Genomic DNA, 23174 nt, shown 5'->3' on the forward strand with positions numbered 1-23174 from the left:
AAATTGTGAGTAAAAAATGCACTCGCACCCCAGTCAAATTAGTTTTATCTTCCTTAACTTCCTTGGCACATCAATAAACCAGCAGAGTCGAATGTCGAAATAGCGGGGGGGGGGGGGGGGGGGGGGGGGTATAGCCGGAGCACTAATTATTTATTTTTCATTTTGTCCCCCGAAATTTGAAAAAAGTGCTGACCAATATTTCGGGGGGGGGGGGGTGTAAAAAGCACTACACAAAAAAAATCTATTTGCCCCCGACATTAAAAATTTAAATTTTAAAAAGGGGGATTAAAGCCCCTAACCTCCCCTTGATCCGCCCCTGCGTTGAATACCGATTCCGAAGATTTTTTTCTCGTAAAACATCTTTCTAAATTTAATAATTGTTAACAGGCCCTGGTAATCCCCCCCCCCCCCGCCCCCGGCGTGTCATTTTTTTCTTCTGCACAGATTGGGGCTTTTTTCACAAGAGGTCTTGATTTAACCCTAACCCTAACTCTAACCTTCACCCTAACCCTAAACTTTCCTCTAGGCTCAACACGCACCTAACCTCAATCTGTGCCGCCGAAAAAAATAACGCCCCCGGGCCGCGCGGAGTCAGTGCTTGGTCGTAGATCAGCTGAAGAATAAGAAGTGAGAATAGAATGGGTTTTTATGGTGTTTAGTGGAATAGGAAGAAACGGAACAATATAGACGGAAAAGTTGGGGTCAGCCTACCAAAATGACATTTCTCAATAAAAGTAAACACCCATCTTTCATGTCAGTCTACCAATGACATAATAGATGGGTGTTTATTTTTATTGAGAAATGTCATTTTGGTAGGCTGACCCCAACTTCTCTACCGCCTATATAGAGAACGGCGTTATGTGACCGTAGCTTTTCCCTTTTTGATATCTCAAAGATACCATAGGTTACACTGAAATCAAGGTAGAACCTTTTCAACTAGCTTCACCCTAAATTCTTTCGAGCGGATTTTCCTTACTTTTGTTTACTGTGGCAACCACTGCCACTGGTGATATTTTCGGATAAAAGAACCTTTATTTTGTCTCTAATCATGTTTTCTGATGAGACTTTGGATGGAGTGGAATTCAAATCGTCTTGGAAGAAGGAAAGGTGCGTACAATTTTCGGCATTAATTGTAACGTACAGTAATGATCATGTTTATAATCTTGATCTTTATTTATCGTACGTGCATAAAGCGTAAATGTGTACGAAATATGTTAGGTAGGAGTGTACAGTGAGCTGTAATGCGACCCTAATAGGATTCGGCTTGGATAGTTTTTAGTGTCTTTTATATTTGTAAATAGGTGATTGGTCAACCAGGCCCACTTAACACAAGAAGAACATTAAGAAGGAGAAGAAGACGAAGAAGAAGAAGGAGATGGAGAAGAAGGACATTTAGGGCTCTCCTAAGAAACTGAGTAACCTGGTAACTCCAGGGAGCTCCAGAGCCCGTCAAGGAAAACGATTCAAGCAGTGGGTTGGGTCACTTTTTTTTTTAATGTGAAGAGACTCCTCTGGGCATCGTTCCAACTACTTGAAATTATAATTTGAAGAAGTTTTTGATGGGAAAAAGGGTGATTCTTTGTCCAAACCCGACGATTCATCCATGTTGTATCGTTGATTCGACAATCGACATCATGCAATGATGCATGGCGAAAAGAAAGTAGAGTAAGACCGCCAAACTTCGGACACTTAAGACAAAACGGGGGAAAACATTAAATTCTTTTTTAATTATTACAAGATCAAATATACTATTATTGTGCAAATAGTGTTTATGTATGTCATGAAAAAGAAAATTAGTAAAGGAAATGGAAAACTAGAATTATTTACTTACCCGCCGAACCTTTTTTCATGCCAAGCTTCGGACGCACTTGCCAAGCTTCGGACGTTCATGTGTAGCGCACGTATAGCGCATAGCGCACGTACATGTATATCGCACATACAGTGCGCGCGCTAAAGTGCGCATTCATCGGAGGTTTGGAAACCGGATCAAAATCGTACGATGGGGGTAAGTTTGACTGCGTTGATTTCATGGAAAAAAGTATTATTTTCTCGTTTTGGGTAGATTTAAGTTAGGTAGAACTATCAGAAAGGTGTTTTTCACAACACTCGCACATTATTTTGGTGCTAAAATCTTACGAAAGCGCTGTTTTTTCGTAGTCAAAATGACACTCACTGTTACCTGTTCGAAGCTTGGAAGAGCGCCATCTTCTGGTTGGGGAATCTGTCTAGTACCCCTAGGTCCGTGGTAACGGCCGCCATTAGAAAATTTCGCGATAGAGTGAAAAAGTATCTCATAAGCTCTCATAATTTGGGCAGAAACCACCTGAAATATGCCCAGGATTTATTTGTAAATGATATATTGGACCTTAACTCCCCTGTTAAGGGACTGTAAAAATCTAGGTAACCTGAAATCTGTCTCTGAATTTATTGAATTCGATGTTTTTTGTGAGTTTTGCAGAAGGCAACCTGCCCTAACTTTCTGTACTAACGATATAGGTTAGTAGTAGTATCAAATGCATGCAAGTTACCCGCCTGAGCTACGCTCATATTTTGCGTTTGAGCCGTTGAAGTAATTTTTGTCCGAAGTTTGGCGGTCATACTCTAGGCATGTGCGGTAGCGGCACAGCGAATATAAATACCCATGATAAACTGATTATACTGTAGAGCCCCGTTTGCCCGAAATTGCTGAATATGCATGAATCAAAGAAAATGAGCCCTTCTCAACCTCTTGCATATTCAGCAATTTGGAGCGAACAGCGCTCTATATCATGAATATTCATATTTGCTGCGCCACTAACGTGCATGCATATTTTCTCTTCACCATGTTGAATCGACAATACAAATGGATAAATCATCGGATTAAGACGAAGAATTACCCTTTTTCCCATGAAAGACTACTTTAAATTATAATTTCAAGTAGTTGGAACGATGCCCAGAGGAGTCAAAAAACATTGTAAGTCAAAATTGTAATTACTACTGTACCTCTAGACATTTAACAAAAAAGTGTGACCCAACCCGCTGTTTGAATCGTTTTCCTGGACGGGCTCTGGAGCTCCGACGGCGGAGCTCCCTGGAGTTAGGGCTCTCTTAGAGTTCTAGTGCCATAGTAGTATACAGCATAACCTGATAACTAAATGCCCCCTCTTCGATATCCTTCTGTCTAAGTTAGAGTCATGTCACTCTAACTCTAAGACTGACAGAAGGAGAAGACAAGAGGCTAGAGGTTAAGTAGGGAAGACTTTACTTGCACTTTGTGTGTGCATGCTGCACCCAAACTAAGCCACGTACACTTACTTAGTAAAATCAAGTGTAAGAATCTTCAAACCTTTAAAAGGCAGATGTATTGTAACCTGAAGAAGAAGACTATGCCCTGTGGTTTCTAACCTGCAGTAAATAACTTACAAGAACTATAAATTTGTATAATGACAAATCATTTATTTCCCAAAACTTCTAAACATTTTCAATGATTTATTTGGTATATATAGAACCATGTCGTCAAGTGGATGTCAAACATCAGATATTCAGATCAACGATGTTGCTTCACAGGTCATCAAGAGAGTTCACCAAGAGGTCAGAAAATAGAAATAAATCTAACCCCAAACCACAGAATATGCTATGATAATGATAAAAATAAAGCATGGTATACCAGTATTTGTATTGCAGTATATTATTGATATACATGTACATGATATAGTATTGCATATAATACAATGGTTGTGCTTAACAATAACAGAGTCAATACTTACATGGTTACACTTACCACTAAATAGATTTATTATTTTAATAGGATTAGAATAATATTCTAAACTATTCTAACCCTTACCAAGTTTTGTACTTTCTTGAGTATGTGGAAAATTGATTTGTCCAGATTTATGTTTTTTTTAGAATTTGTCATATTAAAGCTTACATCTAAAAGTATTTAACAACTTTAGGCCCTAATTCAACCAGTCCACCTTTCATTCTTGAGCTTGAAAAAAACTGAAAAACATTAAATTTACAAGTGGTAGAAATGATTTAGTTGTTAACTGTATATTGCCAAAACAGTATTGACTTTTGGTGGAAGAATGAAATATTGATAATGCATTCATGGTAGTTTGACATAGATAACACCATGAACTATAAAAATTATAAAGATGTAAATTTACAAAAGTTATTTCAACCATGGCCAATTATATATGTAGTGTTCATGATGACAAAGAAGTGTTCATTGTTTTTATTTATTCCTTGACAGATTCAGACAGTTCCAGAACCAGAAAAATCTGTTGATTTAAGTCTTCTTGGAAGTAGACCTCCAGTAAGTATCATCATCTTCATCTTCTTCTAAATAAGAAAATGTTTTATTTGCACAATTATCCTAATTTTTCAATTTATTCTCATCCAATTCCCTAGAGATTTTAAATAGTACCAAAGTGTCCATTCTAAATGTACAAAAGTGAATATTTTAAAAATGGATGATTTGAAGTATAACCCTTTGCCCTTCTTATAGCTTACTAATGAAATTGTGAAATGATATCCTACAGTGTAAGATAATCATATGTTGTTACACATTGTATCATAAATGGCATAAGTATAAATAAAATCTACATCACTTGTCTGGTTACCTTATTGATATTGCTTTTTATCTTTTAGGGGTTAGCTGAATTCATGGCACGTGTCCTCCCTGATGTATGCAAGTATCTGGATGAAAATACAAAGAGTCATGCATTTGATGGTAGGTCTTCCTTTTCCAAATTCTGCTATAGATAACTGACTAGCTTTTGTTTTGAAATTTGTGCAGTTAGGCTGATGGTTCACTCCTCATTTTTCAGCTAAAATGCAATGAAGCTTCTTATTTTTTTAATTTTATATACATGAAATAAAGGAGAAACAAATAAATGTGACAGCACCAGATTTTTGCTCTTATTCAGACACAGTGACCCTTTTTGAGAAATCTACTGCCTTCTTTCAACATTGCCATATTTCCTTCAATGCAGTTAATGCAGTGTATTTGTAAAGCTTTTCATCTATTCTCTTACGTAAACCTGTTTAGGTGTCATTTATCGCTATTAGATGCCACTTTATTGTCCAATTTAATACCAAAGATGATTTGCAAAAAATCCCTCTTTTTCTCTCTCCCTCTCTCTCTTTCTCTTACTCTTGTTCTCTTTCTTTCTCTCCCTCTCTCTCTCTTTCTCTGTTCCTCTCTTTTCTCTCTTTATATCTTTTTCTTTCTCTCTCTCTTTCTCTCTGATATTCTATTGATCTGCTCTTTGAATCTCTTTCTCCCTCTATTACTCTCTTAGTCCATTTTATCTTTTTAATCTGTCTCTCTCTGTCTCTCTCTCTCTCTCTAAAGATTCAAATGATTTTATTTCTCATGCAAAACATAATACAAAAATAATTACATCACAACAAATATGCAATGAAACAATAAATATAATGGAAATAGCACGAGAAAAGAGGAACTATAACTTGAAGCAGAGCTTGTTGAAGTGTTAGTTCCTCTCTCTCTCTCTCTTCCTCTCTTCCTCTCTTCCTCCCTTCCTCCCTCTCTTCTCCATCCTCTGAATGCTTCATAAATCATTCTCCATGTTTTCTTCTCACTCAGGCTATGAGGTTGATTGGGAGGATGAGAACGAAGCAGTCACATGCCTCCATGTCCTGGAACATGCCGCTCTGAACAGAGAACTCCAGTGTACCAATCTCTCCTGGAACTCTAACGGATCCACGCTCGCAGCGGCTTACGGGAGGATGGATCATCAGGATTGGTGTACTCATAAAGTATGGATCAGGGGGGGGGGGGTGTTTCACCAAACTTGTCATTGGTGACAAATAGCAGTTGTTGTTATAAGCTACTAAAATCCTTGCTTCTGATTGGTTTTCAGTAGATTTGTCACTGATTTTTGTCATTTGTCATTGAAAAAAGGCTTTGTGAAACAGGTCCCAGGCATTGTTCTGATATGACGCAGAAAAACAACAGCATCGTTTAGGATGACCTAAAGTGTAACACTCTTCACATTTCTTTATCTTATCACACAGAGCTCAAGGAATATACAGGACCTTTGTGCTGCGCAGTTGACATTAATTTACACGTTTTGGTTTGAAATGTGCTGTTTTTTTATTGGCAGTTTACCACATCAAATCTAAACGAGTCTTCAGTCTTCGCTTTCATATTTTAGTTCTGTAGTTATACTATAGTTTGTTTTGCTAAAGGAAAATATTGTTTTACCATTGAATTATATTCAAACCTGCTGTAGTGTCTGCCTGTTTAAGAATTCTACATGTTTATTTGGTATTTCCCTTGAAAAATGTTTGCTATCGAAACATGGATGAAAGGAACCTTTCCTGAGAGATCACTTTCAGAGACCACTTTTCTTGTCTCCCTTGTACAAATGGTTCACTGTATATTCTTTGTAATACTTAGAACATTACAGTTTTGTGCAACATACCAGTAAATGCCTCCTAAATTGACAATGAGGATAATGATGAATATAAAGAGTTCCACATTGTACAGTTGAACGTCTAGTTAGGGATCATTGACACTTGTAACAGGTTGTAGCCTCCATTCTATTTTATCCCTAATTCAATAATTTTGTCTGCATGGGGCTTGTCATTTTTAAAGATCAAATGCACAGTCACTGAGTGGATTAGACATGACTGATTTATGTATGAATCATTGTTATTTATCTTTCAGGGTTCTCTCTGTACATGGAATGTGGATCGCGGTAAAGTATCTCCGACAAAAGCAGACTCAGCAATTGATACATCGGTAAGTAGTCTTGTCCAAGAAAAATGTCATGTGCATTAATTGTAGCGATTAATCCATTAGACCGATGTGTTGGCTCAGTCAGTGGAGCGTCCGCCTCACAACCGGGAGGTCGTGGGTTCGAACCCCGGCCGCGTCATACTAAAAGATGTTAAAAGACAGGAGTTGCTGCTACCTTGTTTGGCGTTCAACAATAAGGGATAGAGCAACGTCGATCTGGCGCTGCTCAGTGGCTGCCGGGCTCACGATCAATTGGGCAAAAAGAATTTCCATTTTTGGTTTAACTTAATAAAATTTGGAGTGGACTTTAAAAGATTATTATAATTATTATTATTATTATTATATATATGGATCGATCCATGGGAGGTTGAAGATCAACAAGTGTCAAAATATAATCTTGTATTTCTAATTAATCAATATATTTTTATTTTTTCAATTTTTCTCATTTCACAGAGCTGCCTAATGTGTGTCACATTCCATCCCACAATCCCTGCGTTAATAGCTGGAGGAACATTCAATGGTAAGAACTGTTCCTTTTCATTTTCCTCAAGTTGACAGTAAGAATAATGATGATATAGCAAGTTACTGTACATATTCCAGTGGATGTGCAATGTACAATGTTCTTCATTTCAAATGTAGTGAGCCTTCTAAAAGTTAGCAATGGATAACATGCTGGCAGTGGATTTTAGGGAATCACAAATTCTGTTAACTTTGGACCAGTTGTAAAAATCATCCAAAATGCACGATTGATGTTTCAAATCAGATGAATTAGCTTCCCCTCAAATTGAGATTCATCGTTGTTCATAAACATTTATTGCAGGAGAAAAAATGATTATCAATCAGGACACTTTCATTGATTAGCTTCCTATGAATTGGTTGACTGCTATTTGTGTACAGGTGAAGTGATGATTTGGGATCTGCATGAGTAAGGATGATGAGAATCTCATTGCTACATTGAGTTTCAGTGATGATGCTTAAGTTGGGGCTTTGATCGGATCGGAAGATCAGAGTGACACCCTCGCACCTGTGATCGGCAAAAATAATCGGCAAAAAAAAAATTGGCATAAATTTTCGACATTAAAAAAAAAAAATAATAATAATAATTCTGCCGATTTTTTCTGATTTTTATTGATCGGCGATCAGAAATTATTATCCAATCACACCTGATCGGCTCAAGATCGGCTACAGATGATCGGTTACAGGCCTATTCTAGAACCACCAGTCTAATAGAAATGTTGGTTTCTTTGTGTACAGGTGAAGTGATGATTTGGGATCTGAGTATTAAAGGATGATGAAAATCTAATCGCTAGATCAGGAATCAGTGATGATACTTATTCTAGAACCACCAGTGTAATAGAAATGTTGGTTAATAATAATAATAATAATAATAATAATAATAATAATAATAATAATAATAATAATAATAAATGTTGGTTTCTTTGTGTACAGGTGAAGTGATGATTTAGGATCTGAGTAAGGATGATGAGAATCTAATTGTTAAATTTCAGTGATGATACTTATTATAGAACCACCAGTCTGACTCTTTTCCAAATGTACTCTTGTTTTGTATTCAATGATTTTCTTTGTTCTTGCCAAATAAATAATAATAATGATAATAATAATAATGATAAATGTTGGTTTCTCTGTTTACAGGTGAAGTGATGATTTGGGATCTGAGTAAGGATGATGACAATCTAATCGCTGCATCAGGAATCAGTGATGATACACACAGAGAACCAGTCACTCAGATTACATGGCTACAAGATCCAAACAAACTCAAGAAATATGATGTAAGTTATGATATATCAAAAATAATAATTATTATGTTTCAAATCGCAATTATGGTTTCATCGGGTCAATTTTATCTAATTATAAAACCAGACATTTGAAGGGAGAGTCCACCCTGAGGATGGGTTTACTCCGCCTTTACTTGGCCATACTTGGCCTCCTAGTATATCCTACCATTATGCATTGAGTTTTATAAGTTATTTACAGTTTTCTGATAGATTTATAACCAAAGCCTGGGTGTAGCATGAATACAAATATGAGACAAGATGTAAGAGTGACAATGATAATAATAATGTAGAGCTCATTTCACATTATAATATAACGTCTCTATGCGCTTCCAAAATGACTTTGGATATTATTACTAGTAACCTGGCTGAAGCTCCTGCAACCAAAGCGCTCAGTGCATTCAAGGAATGAATCCTACCAGATATCTACTTACTACACCTGGCTCGAGTGTTGCAAATACAGATTAATTTCTTGCCAAAGGACATTACTGCTTTGGCGGGATTCCAACCCAGTACCTTGTGGTTCACAGTCCGGACACTTATCCACTAGACCACAATGCCTCTACAATGATAACCATCAAAGGAAGGGGAATAAGGCCTAATATAAAAACTTGTTGTACTGCCCTTTGTGTGCCAAAACATGGGTCGGTCGGTCAGAAAAGTTTTTTTTTGTGTCGCCCTCTTTGGGCCGATATTTTCAGATTTTTCTAAAATGTCTTTTAGCTGATATTTCTCAGTTTTTAATGCTTTAATACATGTGCTTCAGCGTCATCATTCTATTGATATCTTTTTCACCTCATAATTATCCATGGTTTGCACGAGTGAGAATTTTTGAATAATTTGATTTTATGCATTTATATCCCATTTAAACAAACAAAATACATACCGTATACTTTTATTCATTAATTAAGAAAAATCCTAAAAACGTTTTTTTTAAAAAAACTTTTTTAAAATGCCGACCAAAGATTTTCAGATATTTGGGTCGGTCGCAAAGGGCAATACAACAAGTTTTTATTTTAGGCCTAATTCAGATTCACTGGTAATCATTATGTTGTTGTAACCATTTTCCTTTGGCTAGATCATCAGTACCAGTGCCGATGGGAAGATTCTACACTGGCTGTTCAACGAGAAGGGCGTCCTCAAACTAGAAGAAGGCTTCGTCCTGCTGGCCAGCTCTCTACCTGCCATGGTCAACCAAGGGTCAAGGTCAAGGGGTGACGGAGAGATGGGAGGTCAGTTTAACTCGTCATATCCTTTGAACGGATCAGTATTTATACAGACTTTGCAGTATAGTCAGTTTTATCATGTTTTTACCTGATTTAAAGTCCTATCATCTCTCTGTTTCAAGCTTGTTCAAGCTTTATGGCACTGCTCTTTTAAACCCTTGTAAAAAGCATTTTTACTAGATACTACAAATTATTTTATTTTTGTAATTATTCATATTCTACCAAACATATGGGGCTCCACTATATCAGTGTCTTTTTTTCAAGCTAAATGGATAGAAGCAATGGGTATGCCTGTCGTTTTGACATTATTATTAAATGGAAAAGTGAGGTGTGTTTGATACTAAGATAATGATGAAACATATGTCACAAAATTTCAATCATGAATTCTCATTTGTTGAGCTAAATGTATTGAAAAACAATATCACATCCTGTTATACATGTATTCAAAGAGAGAGGGAGAGGTGGGAGATGAGTAATACAATTACAAGAAGCATGTGTTTCAAAACTTTTCTCTGTTGTTTTATCTTTGAATTATTATAGTGAATGGAATATCGTTTGTTGAAGAGGACAAGAGTCAGTTTGTCTTAGGTTCAGAGTCGGGAGGAGTCTTCAAATGCTCCATGAACTCAAAGGCTTCTGCCCCTACTGGTAAGATTTCTTTTTATATCTCTGTATGAGTTTATTGGTCTATTATCATTTCTTGTGATGAGATATTTAGAGTAAGAGCTTTTTTTTTTTTTTTGATTTGATTTTATTTCTGCATTTTTTCCAAATAAAATATAACTGAATAACAAATAACATAATATACATGTAAGGTATAATACAACATAAACAAACAATAATTTCTTCATGTCAAAATGTTTTTTTACATAATATATGTACATAATTATAATAATGAAACTTATTATTTCCATAACATATTATCATAAATTTAAAGTATTATCCTAACTATTCTGGTGGAAAAGTGCAGGAGACCGCAATCATAAGCAAAGCTTGACAAGGATGGCGGCCTCAAAAAAAAAAAAAAAAAAAAACAAGAACAAAACAAAAAAAAATCTTAAGGTAAAACTTAAAATGAAAAAGTGTTCAAGCGATCTTTGTGTATGAGTTGGTGAGTGTGTTGTGCAAGTGTATATATATATATATATTGTGTGTGTGCGTGTGTGCATGTGTGGGTGTGTGTGTGTGTGTGTGTGTGCACGTGCACGCGAGCGTGCGTGTTTGTATGTGTTTGTAACAAATAGTGGAAGTGTACGTAGCTCTGTGTGGTATAGTCGAGTAGAAACAAATACAGCCTTTACAATAAAGGAAATTAAGAAATACGAAATAGAAAACAAAATTTGCAAAACTGAGTTGCAATGTGACCGAAATTTGACAATTGCCTACTGCATGTTGAAATCAGTTATGTAGATACTTCGAGATAAGAGTTTTTTTGAGAGATGCTTTAAAAGAATAGAGAGATGAACAATGCCTTATTGAATTTGGTAAGGAGTTCCAAACATCTGGTCCATGATGTCTTACTGATTTTTGTGCTAAAAGTATTTTAGGATTTTCTAAGTGATAATTTGTTGAACAACGTGTGGGGTATGTGTGAATGTTTGAGTTTAAACTGTAAATATTGTGAAATAGGGATGGTAATTGATTATGAGAATATTTATACATAAAAATGCATGTCTGAAAAATGTGGATATCTTGTATTTTTAATGTTTTTAAACGCTGAAATAAAGGTTCCGTGTGTGATATATAATGTGAGTTAGTGATCATGCGAATCGCTCTCTTTTGAAGCAAAAATAAGGAATTAATTCTTGTTAAGCTACAATTACCCCATACAATATTACAATAAATCACATGTGATAAAATTAGAGAATTGTATAATATAATCATAGATCTTTCAGAAAGAATTTGTTTTAACTTATACAGTATTCCAATATTCCTTGATATTGATGTATGTATATTACGTATATGCTCATTAAAATTTAGATGAGAGTCAATAGAGACTCCTAAAAATTTAACAGATTGTTTTTCAATGAGAGGCAAGCCATCAATCTCAATATTACAATTTCTCATATCATGTACGTTGGTCTGTTTAAAATGAATGAAATTTGTTTTACTAAGGTTTAATGACAATTTATTAGATTTAAACCACCTAGAAATTTTCATTAATTCACAGTTTAACCGCGTTATGAGCGTATCAAAGTTTTTATGGGAATAAGAAATACTCGTATCATCAGCAAAGATGATAAAATTTAAAAGTGAAGAGGTTTCAATAATATCATTTATATAAATAATAAATAGCAATGGACCCAATATAGATCCTTGCGGTACTCCACATTTAATTGTTAATTTTGTTGATTCATGATTTTGGAAAGATACGTATTGTTGTCTGTCTTGTAAATAATTAGTGAACCATGAAAGAGCTTGACCTCTTACGCCATAGTATTGTAATTTATGTATTAATATTTTATGATCAATCGTATCGAAAGCTTTTGACAAGTCCATAAATACTCCAACAATATGTTCACTGTTCGCAAAAGCCTCAATTATTTTATCATACATATGCAGAATTGCGTAATCGGTAGAATGACCAATTCTGAATCCGAACTGGTTAGGAATCAATGAATTATTTTTTTGAAAGCTTAATGTTTATTTCATAGTGTAAAAGAAGAAAAAAGAAGAAGATGCCAACATTTTGTACTTTAATAAGAACTTTTATTCGTATTTGTAATGTAAACAGAATGAAATGCAAGAAATCTGCTGTGTTTTACTGCAAATCTCTTTGCTTTGGAAGAAAATTTCTTCCAAGATTTTATATTTGTTAGTCAAAAGTTACCTTGCAGCCCCCAAAACACTTGGTGAGCTGTCTGTCTTTGCCATGTGGTCTTTACCTACAAACTGATTTGTACGGAGCCTGGTTCAAGACTGGGTCATATCGTTTGGATAGGGATGTTACAGTTCAGTCTCCAGACCTGTACGACTCCTCTTGAATTGTTGATAGTCTAAGAGACAGCGCCTTGCATCCTTTGAAAAAGGCGCTATATAAATCCAATAATTATTGTTATTATTATTATTAGTGAAATCTGATTGATACATTCATGTCTGTAAGAACCCTGTTACACACACTAGACGGACTGAAATGGCATCGTCTTACTTGACAATGACCTTTGACATATATTACACCATGGATGAACCATTGATTTCTATTTTGTTGCTTGATACAGGTGAGATCCTGCTGTCAGTACCCCTCTACTCTCCCGTTACCTTTGCCTTTCAACCTCACAATGGACCGGTCCATGCTGTGCAGTGCTCACCGTTTCATAGGAATCTATTCATGTCATGTGGGACCGATATGAGTATTAGGGTCTATAGTATGCTGGAGGTAAGAATCAATTTTAATTTGGGGGAGGGGGGCTGTTGGAGGGTGTAGGGGCCCTGCTTTGATGAGAGCACAGTTCCATGCTGTACAGTGCTCACCATTTCATAGGAATCTATTCATGTCATGTGGGACCGATATGAGTATTAGGGTCTATAGTATGCTGGAGGTAAGAGTCAATTTTAATTTGAAGGGAGGGGGGCTGTTGGAGGGGGTAGGGGTCCTCCTTTGATAAGTGCATTGTTCATGCTGTACAATGCTCACTGTTTCACATTAATCTATTCATGTCATGTGAGACCAATATGGGCATTTAAGGTCTATAGTATATTGGGGTTGGGGTTATCGAGAGTGTAGTGGTGATTATTTTACCTGACTGCTAAGAAAGCATAAATGCTTGTTAGTAAGCAACCAGAGGACCGACAGCTCTAAGTCCTCTCCGAGAGACCTGGTAATGAGGATTAATGCCTTACCAAAGGGCACAAGCGCATCGTCGTGGTTCCGAATCCGGGTCGCTGGATTACATTACCAATACTCTACCAACTGAGCTATCGCGCCTCCTTAAATTGGGGGGAAGGGGGAGGGTGTAGGAAGAAGCGGTATCAAGGAGAAGGGGTAATATAAGAGGAGATATGGTTCTGCTATTCATGAGAGCACCAGTACGTGTTGTACAATACTGGCTTTATCATAGGAATATATTTCCTCTCATGTCGGACTGCAGTGTGCTTCAGGTGAGAGTCATACTTCCAGCAAAATTGCTTCAAGGTTGGCACTGTTGAGACGTGTCAGAAAATATCTAACGATAGACAGTGCCAAGTTATTAGCAAATGCACTGGTATTACCATATTTTGATTATTGCTGAACCTCATGGTCAAATTGTAATCAAGGTCTTCGGGATACACTGATTAAGTTGTATAAACAGATGGCTAGGATTGTTCTCTAAATGAATGTACTTACACCAAGTTCAGAAATGTTCTCAAAACTCAAGTGGATGAACATGGAAAAACGTTGGCAATTCCAGAAATGTAAACTTATGTTCGATATTGTAAACGGTATTTCCCCCTCATATCTTCAAGATATGTTACTCAGTCTGCAGCAACACATCGTTATAGCACTAGAATCGCTGATACTCGTGGATTAGTCATCCCCAAAGTTAAAACTGAAAATGGTAAAAGGGCCTTTTCCTTTGAGGGTGCAATGACATGGAACAACCTCCCTAGTGAGTTACGAAATGCACAAACTAAGCAGTCATTTTGCACCAGTTATTTTAGAAACATGTAAATATAACCCAAGTACTCGCAAATAAGTAGCCACTATCACAAACTTCAATATTTAGTTAATTACCAATTGCAGATCATTGTATTTCTCATAAATATCCTATAAATTACAAATAATTATGTTTAGACACACTGTCCCCTCAATATAATATTTTTTCTTCCTCAAAATTTGTTTATGTATGATTTACTTGATGACTTGATTTTATTTGACTTGATTTTTTTTTTTGACTTGATTTTTTTTTTTTGACTTGATTTTTTTGTTTGTGGATTTTTGTTTACTTGCTGAGTTTAAATTTACATTTGAGATTTAATCTGTAATTCTTTCTGGTATGTTTACTATACTCACCATGTGATGATGTTTTCATGTATATGTATGTCTATATATGTATTTTATGTTATGCAGGGCCCCCAAGAATATCAGTATTTTAACTACTGATGGGGCTACCCTGTTGAAATAAAACAAAATAAATAAATAAATAAAATAAATGAAAGGTGATGAATTATCTCTAGAAAGTACATGAAATAGTCATTCAAATCTTTAATTATAACTGAAATCTCTCGCTCCCATAGGCTAAATTAAGGCACCACTTCGCTCCCTAGGCAATGGCATGATGGGTAAAACAAGATTGAAATGTTAACATATGCTGTCATAATATTAGCGGATTGGTAATCTGTAGCAACAAGAAAGTATATACAGATACGTATAGAGTATTTTGACAGAAGAATCAGGCGTACAAATGAATAAATTATAGCGGTTAAATCTTGTCCTTATTTCTGATTGTCTATATGATTTGTATTCATCTTGAACTACCCTCCCATTCATAGTCGAGACCAATCTTCTCAATCGAGCCTGCGTCAGGATACCTCTTCTCCGCTCAGTGGTCGCCGGTGCGCCCTCTAGTGTTTGGTGCAGCTACAGGTCAAGGCCAGCTTCTACTGTACGATCTCAAGAAGAGTAAAGTGAAGCCTGTATGTATCCTGGATGCCAGCCTTGAGAAGAAACCAGTTCACGTTGTACAGTTCAACCAGAGACAGTAAGTATGATGATGATGAGGATAATAGTCATATTTGTATAGCGCTTAATACCACATTTCTAAGTGCCTTACATTGTAATAATAATAATAATAATAATAATAAATGATAAAAACGGTGCTTATGAAGCGCTTACCACCGAAGTCTCTAAGCTCTATCGGACAAACAAAATACAATGATAAACAATTACATATTAAACAAAACAAACAAAAAATGCAAATGAACCTACAAATACATATGAAATATACATCAATGTGAACAGAGTAAGTTAATCATCAAAAGCAATTTTGAATAAATGTGTCTTAAGATAAGTTTTGAATTGGTCATTATTACTCTGGTCATAGGATTCAATTGCTAATCCGCACATGATAGTGCACACGCTCCGCTCCCTGGGTATGTATCACAAGAATGACCACAAAAGCTCTGTTCACGCAAGTTATAATAAGTTGCTCGTATTTAGCCAGGGGAGGCACATCAGTATTGATATTGCTCTTCCTTTGGGCCATGCAATTCTTATTACCTCAGCATTGCCAGGTACCCGCTTGATGAACTGCCTTTAAACAAAAAGCTGGGTAAAATAAGAATCATTTCTCACCTAGATTAAGGGCCACTGGAGGTACAAAGAGAGAAGCTGTGTCAATCAACGGCTCATTTCAATATTATGTGATAAACACCCTCCAGATACTGCCATGGCAATATAACCATTTCTTTCACCCGTACAGGTGTATTTTATTGCAACAAAATATCTCACATTCCTTTTTTCATGAATCAAGAAAAAATACAAATCAAATGTCAATGTGCATATTTTTGTTTTTTAAATCATTTCATGTTTATCATACAATTTTCTTTGTCCTCTTTTGAGAAGGACATTGTTTCATCTTTCCTTTCTGGAATACTTCTTTAAAAAAGTACCAATTCTAAAATCCAAGTTTTACTTATAAGCACTTTTAACCCTATTTTAACTGGGCTATTTCAGACCAGGTTTTTACTTGGGGGGGGGGGGGTCAATTTGACCCCCCCCCCCCCTCCCCCCCCCCCCCCCCCCCCCCCCCCCCCCCCCCCCCCCCCCTCCCCCCTAAGATCTCGGCCGCGGAATGACCGATCGCCAAAAAAATTTGCATACATGTCGAGTGAAGTGTATTGAATACTATGGTAATTTCAATTTTTTTGAAAAATTCACTAATTTGCATATTTATGGTAATTTATGCAAATAAGGTCATACAATTCACATTTTTGCTCATAAATCATACATTATTCATATTTAAGCATTCTTTTTCACTACATATATTTGTTAGACCATTTGGAATAATACTACAGCACAAAAAAAATTGAAAGAGCCAGGTTATTCCTTATGTTATTTTTTGATTTGATAATTTCTTATGTATTTCTTTGTTTTTTTAAATTATGTATTTCATTGTTTTTTTTATTTTATTTTATTTATAACTACAATTCAACTATTTTGACCCCAAGACAAACACGTTAACTTTAAGACAAAGACAAAATAACCAATGTTTTATCTCTTTTTAGGAAAAATTACATTTCCTTATGTTTTGTACACAAATCACAAAAATGAGCGATTTTCGGGCTGACATGCAAAGACAAAGGGTCACGTGACTTTGTAACTGTTCGTCCGATTTTCAAAAAAATTGTTTCAAAAGATGCGTAAGACTTGAAAGAAAAAAGTCATGAAAGGAAAATTTTATATCTGCCACGGTTTCGGAGAAGTTGCGAAATTTCTACAGGTCAAATTGACCCCCCCCCCCCCAGTTAACATAGGGTTAACCATATCGACTAATAATTGAAAAATAGGATTTTCATTTCACTATCCATGGCTAAATACAGACACGAATGGCAAGTGGAAGTAAATAAAATTGAAGCTCTGTGCAACATAATAAAATGTATGATCCAGAATATGTTTCTATAGGCTTTACAATACAGTTTTGAAATTACCTAGGAACTGATTTCTTGAAAATATATGAGATCATGTTCAGAGATTCCAGGGGTTCCCATTTTAAAATGATGTACTTGTACTGAATCTATTCAATTGTCTTTGGGAATTCCCAGGTTTTCATTGCATTCTTTGAAAGGGTTTGTTTCAATGCTGAACCATTCAATCCATCTGAAACCAAGTAAATTAGCCTGCAGTTGTTAAGTGCGACAGTGCACGTATTCTAGCAAGATGCTTGGTGGCAAGGGGGAAGTCCCCTGACTCCCCTCTGGCTTGATTTGAAGCATTCAAATTTGAGGCGCAGATCAGTTTAAGAAAATCATTCAAAGTGTAAGAAACATATGAAGTTTTTTATGTTATGATCGATGAACCACTTAGTGGCATCTCTCTTGTGTGTTCTATAATGAAAAAGTATCATTATTACTGTGCTAAGAATCAAATTTTACTCAGCATGGCAATCATTTCTATATGGATAGAAATAAAAGAATTTCTTGTCCATTTTTTTATTTTGAAAGCCAAAGTTGGCTTCTTGTGTTATGTACTGCCAAAAGATGAAATATTCATTTATATTGTAGAGGTGTTGTGGTCTAGTGGATAAGTCACTTGACTGCAGATCACAAGGTACGGGGTTCAAATCCCAGCCCGATACTAAGACGTTAGTCTACATTTGCCAATCTCCACCCAGGTACGTACCCGGTAGGATGAGAAATTTAATGTAGTTTTCTCAGCATTGTGAGCGTCTGTAAAATAACGCCTCGGGTGGAATGCTCCCCAGGGAGTTGAGAATGTGCATACATTGTGTGTAGGCAAGCCTGAATCCAATGACCGGGGTAATAATATATCTGTAAATTCAATTCAATTCAATTCAATTCAATTCAATTCAATTCAATTCAATTCAGTTCAGTTCAGTTCAATTCAATTCAATTCAAAGTTTATTCAACACTCTTCATAAAAACATTTAAAACATACACATACAGAATGGAATGATAAAAAAACAAGATAGTGATAACAAACAACAATGGCAATTTATGAGAGCATTTGGGATACTGGTAGGCAGAAAAGAGGGATTCCTTTATATGAAAGCCTACCCCCAAAACACACACATACAGGGAAAAAAGAGACAAGATTTAAAAAAACAGAACAAAAAAAAAAAAAAAAAAAAAAACGCTTGGAGACATTGTTGATGTAAAAGCTGAATAATATCATTATGACATACTGTAAGTGACACTTCATCTTATCTTTGACACCTGAGCTTGTCAATGCATCTTTTCTATTCATAGCTTGAACTGTCTTTGGCACACAATGAAGTGTTTTCTTAGATAGCACAAGCCTGATTATTATAAGTCTATAATCTCAATTTAAGTGCGTCATCAAATGAATGGCAGGATATCCTGAGCTCTCTCTCTCCAGCCACCAGCTGCCAAGCCTGAATCAAGTAAAAGAAACTTAAGCTTACTTTACCGCCAAAATTGTTACGCTTGGCATCCGAGTGCTGGACGTCACCCAGGTCGACAAGCAAAAGATAGGAACGTGCCGATTCCCTGAATCAGTGTTGTGTATCAGGTAGAAATAATGATCATACCAGCAACGATTGCTCCGCAGTGAATCTCTTACACTAACCGAGTTCCAAACTGCTACCCTAAACCCAACACTACACCTAACACTAGCCCTGGACCCAACACTACACCTAACACTAACTCTGGACCCAACATTACACTTAACACTAACTCTGGACCCAACATACACTTAACACTAACTCTGAATCCAACGCTACATCTAACACTAACCCTGAACCCAACACTACACCTAACACTAACTCTGGACCCAACATACACTTAACACTAACCCTGAACCCAACACTACACCTGTCACGTGAGAGACTTTTTTAAATTTTTTATTATTGCTACGGACACACAAAATAAAGGGAAATAGAGCTTGTTAATTAAAGTTAAATTGTAACGTTTAATTTCCAATCATTTCTCCTGTTTCACACACTTTGTTTTGGTTTCAGTAATAATACAGTATGTAATTAAACTTATCTTTAACAAAATAATTCTGGATGGGTAGTTTCCCATCTGACATCGACGCCGGTCACAGCTCGTGTCGTCCACTTGGCCCTGGCCTCCGCAGACAGCGTCTTTGCTCCACTTGGCCCCGGTAGTCGCCCCGGATTCTTGACCTCCGCAGACTGAGATACGATGGTGTGCGTCCCGATCCCAGACAAGAGCTAGCCCCCGACGAAAGCTATGGAGAACCGGGTGGCAGTTGAGCTAGCCTCTCGTCCCGACGTGGAATTACCCTCAGATATTGACTTTAATTGCCGACTTCTAACATGACGTTAAGTCTATTATAGCTTAGGTGGTTCTCCATAGCTTTCGTCGGGGGCTAGCTCTTGTCTGGGATCGGGACGCACACCATCATATCTCAGTCTGCGGAGGTCAAGAATCCGGGGCGACTACCGGGGCCAAGTGGAGCAAAGACGCTGTCTGCGGAGGCCAGGGCCAAGTGGACGACACGAGCTGTGACCGGCGTCGATGTCAGACGGGAAACTACCCATCCAGAATTATTTTGTTAAAGATAAGTTTAATTACATACTGTATTATTACTGAAACCAAAACAAAGTGTGTGAAACAGGAGAAATGATTGGAAATTAAACGTTACAATTTAACTTTAATTAACAAGCTCTATTTCCCTTTATTTTGTGTGTCCGTAGCAATAATAAAAAATTAAAAAAAGTCTCTCACGTGACAATTTGGAGGTCCCACCGAGACATTGCTACTTATAAATAATTTCAAGAAGGGAATTGGATATTTCTCCCCCTCTTTTCCCCGCATACGAATTTGATGTTTAATTGATGTTTGGGGTTGAAATATAGGTTAAAAGAAATTCGGTTTAGGTTGATAAAAGCAATAATGTCAAGAGTTTAGTGGATTCTCCCCAAGGTTAAGCCCTTGGTAACGCCTATAGACTAGGGTAGTGCTTAGGCGAGTTGTGCATTATGCATGGTATTTTTGCTCGATTAGAGATTCCAGGTTTGAACTACTATAGGCTTTGAATGTTCATGTTGTGAAGTTGACCGGTGTTTCGCATGGTTGAATTTTGGGTTCTCGTTAGGAGAAATTCTAGTGTGCTTGTTAGAAGGCACTAGGGGTTAATTGTCTGGTGTGAAGCGGACCGGTGTTTCGCATGGTTGAATTAATTGTATGCTCATTGGGAGATACATTCTAGTGTGCTTGTTAGAAGGCACTAGGGGTTGGCATTTGTTGCCGGTGTTAAAGCCTAGGTTTTTGTAGTTTTGGAATCGATGTTTAGTCGCTATGGCTAGTGTCGAGCAAATTAAAGAGTTTTCTACTTTAGGTAGGGAAATGGGTCTTAGTGGAGGCGAGTTGAGTAGTTTCGTTTCTGAACGCTGTCAGGCGGTAGAAAGAGAAGAAGACCGGGAAAGAGAGCGTGAACATGAGCTCTATTTCCCTTTATTTTGTGTGTCCGTAGCAATAATAAAAAATTTAAAAAAGTCTCTCACGTGACAACACCTAACACTAACTCTGGACCCAACATACACTTAACACTAACTCTGAACCCAACGCTACACCTAACACTAACCCTAAACCCAATTTCAATCCAAATCCAAACTCTCACCTTCAATCAGCCTAAAACTCATTCGCAACCCAACTCCTAGCCTAAACTATAAGTTCAGCTTAAAACCAAATCGCAACCCAAACCTTAAATATAGCCTAGAGCAATACCACAAGAGGAAATGTCACATCTCTGAATAATAATAATTCTCTGTTCTGCCCTCTCTTTTTGTTTCATTCATTCCTTTCAGTCGTCGCCTTCTAGCGACCGGAGATGCTTTGGGAACGCTCATGATATGGCAGCTTAGTGATGAGCTTTCCCTTCAAGCCAATCGGGAGATGGAGTCCTTGGCTGACATTGCTGACTCTGCTCTTGATCTTTAAACATGGTTGTGGCATTCATACAAGGCTTTAAAGGGCCACTATTTTTGCATGTGGAAATTCAGCTGTATGACAAAGAAGCAGAATTCCCAAGTTGTTGTTGTTTGTGACTATTAACCCAGCTAGGCTACCCATTGTCATCTTCATATGTGCATTGCCAGCTAATTTTCATGTTGCTGGGTTTTGGATCCTACAACAGTGCACAAAGTTTGTGAAATGAGACTCTCGCATAAGTAATAGCTTTTACCGTAATCTGAGTTGTAGTAATGATGGAAAATAAATTCTCATATAACTAAATGAAACTTAACTGCCGATTCAAGAATACAAATAGGATGATATTTGCCAAATAATGTTGCTAAAAATGGATCAAAGTCAAGAAAGAGCATAATGGGTAAGCTAAGATAGGTTTCAGATTCTGTTGTGAATTCCCTCTACTGGCAGAAATTAATTGTGATTGGTTGAGCTGTTTTTCATAATTGAAACATATAAGAAATTCAGTAATTTGATATTTACAGAGGTAAAATCCTTTTTTTCCTACATTGTTTACTGCGATTTTTTCATTGGGGGGGGGGGGCTGATGTAAATAGTATAGTTATTAATAAATTTACATGTAAGGAATGTATATGAAAACAAAAATTATTTAGTTGTTTTTGAAAAAGAAATATTCAGATGAAATCAGCTCTCTGTTTCTGTCACAGGTGTATATTTATTATTAGCACCTTAGATCTTAGAACTACAAATTTCTTGTTTACTCAAAGAATTTTATGTACACTTATTGTCAACCACATGGAGACAGTTCAGAAAGATTAATACCAGACATTATAGATCATATCACACCTCTAGAGCATCAGGCTGCTTAATCTGTTATTACAATGTCTTGAAAAGTCTCAAAGTGGATATCTTGGTCGGACTTTAGAAAAAGCATGTTTAGTTAGGTATATTAAAGCTTATCTGCCGTAGTTTACAGGAGGGATTAGACCGCTCTGCAAGGTCACTGGACAGGTGGTTATCTCATCAACTCAGCTCTCAGTTAACATAAGAAAAAGAGGATCATGGGGGACCAATGGTCACCGATTAGGCATTGTTTGTTATACAGAGGGCGCAAGTAGCTACCAGTAGTGCAGTGGGCCTTTAAACCATCTAATACAGCGTCCGGTTAAAGTGTGAAGGTCGTTATCTCATATTTACTTCAGATATCAACTTTAACACTTTCCATAAAAAATATAATCTTTGTTCACCCTCTCTCTCTCTCTTAGATTGAAATGCCTTTACTTGTATATTTCTGTATAGACACTTGTATATTTCTGTATGTATATATATATATATATATATTATATAATTGTATATTTATGTATGTACTATTTCTGTTCATATTTCTCTATGAATGTCATGTTTATAATTAGATTTTATTGTATGGTTTTTGTATTGTGCAGTGGTAATACTTGAACGTAGCACAATAAATTATTGTAACAAGAACTCATTTTCACTTTCACTTTGAATTCTGTTTGTGAATGACACTTTGTTGTATTTTTTATGAATGAATGTTTAAGTTGAAGCAAGTTGTTTTACCACTTACGTTTGAAGGTTAACTTAAGATGTTTGTGAAAGTGGTTTTGACAGGGTTTCAGTATAAACTCTATTGTCACATGGTATGCAAGATATAATGGTAAGCATCAAGCACTTCTTGATTAAATGTACTTCAATGAAATCTCTCTCTCTCTCTCTCTCTCTCTCTCTCTCGCTTTTGATCACCTTCATGTTTTCTCCCTCTAGTTCTTTCCCTCTCCTCTTCCTCCTTTTTAAAAAATCTCTCTATCTATAGAGTACTGA

The 23174-nt window shown here is 36.5% G+C and overlaps 1 protein-coding gene and 1 long non-coding RNA gene across 4 annotated transcripts; one reads left to right on the top strand and one right to left on the bottom strand.

Moving 5' to 3' along the window:
• The first annotated feature begins 941 nt into the window (after positions 1 to 941).
• On the top strand, positions 942 to 22101 carry LOC583358 (WD repeat-containing protein 34). Of its 3 annotated transcripts, XM_030986313.1 has the most exons (14): positions 955 to 1107; positions 1302 to 1423; positions 3486 to 3570; positions 4232 to 4294; positions 4630 to 4711; positions 5588 to 5760; positions 6674 to 6748; positions 7199 to 7265; positions 8399 to 8535; positions 9617 to 9770; positions 10305 to 10412; positions 12983 to 13140; positions 15234 to 15442; positions 21215 to 22101. In XM_030986313.1, exons 3-14 carry the CDS (start codon positions 3490 to 3492, stop codon positions 21345 to 21347), a joined length of 1440 nt encoding a protein of 479 aa, XP_030842173.1. In that variant the 5' UTR covers positions 955 to 1107; positions 1302 to 1423; positions 3486 to 3489; the 3' UTR covers positions 21348 to 22101. The 3 variants fall into 3 exon arrangements, with proteins under 3 accessions (XP_030842172.1, XP_030842173.1, XP_030842175.1); XM_030986312.1 differs by lacking the exon at positions 1302 to 1423 and having other exon boundaries at positions 942 to 1107; XM_030986315.1 differs by lacking the exons at positions 1302 to 1423; positions 3486 to 3570 and having other exon boundaries at positions 957 to 1107.
• On the bottom strand, positions 21892 to 22567 carry LOC115924253. The gene is made up of 2 exons (XR_004064236.1): positions 22482 to 22567; positions 21892 to 22290 (listed from the first exon to the last, which is right to left on the bottom strand). It is a non-coding gene; the product is annotated as an uncharacterized LOC115924253 (long non-coding RNA).
• Between the last annotated feature and the right edge of the window lie 607 nt (positions 22568 to 23174).

This window comes from Strongylocentrotus purpuratus, unplaced genomic scaffold (assembly GCF_000002235.5).
Source record: "Strongylocentrotus purpuratus isolate Spur 01 unplaced genomic scaffold, Spur_5.0 spur5_scaffold_15, whole genome shotgun sequence".
Classification (NCBI taxonomy): Eukaryota; Metazoa; Echinodermata; class Echinoidea; order Camarodonta; family Strongylocentrotidae; genus Strongylocentrotus; species Strongylocentrotus purpuratus.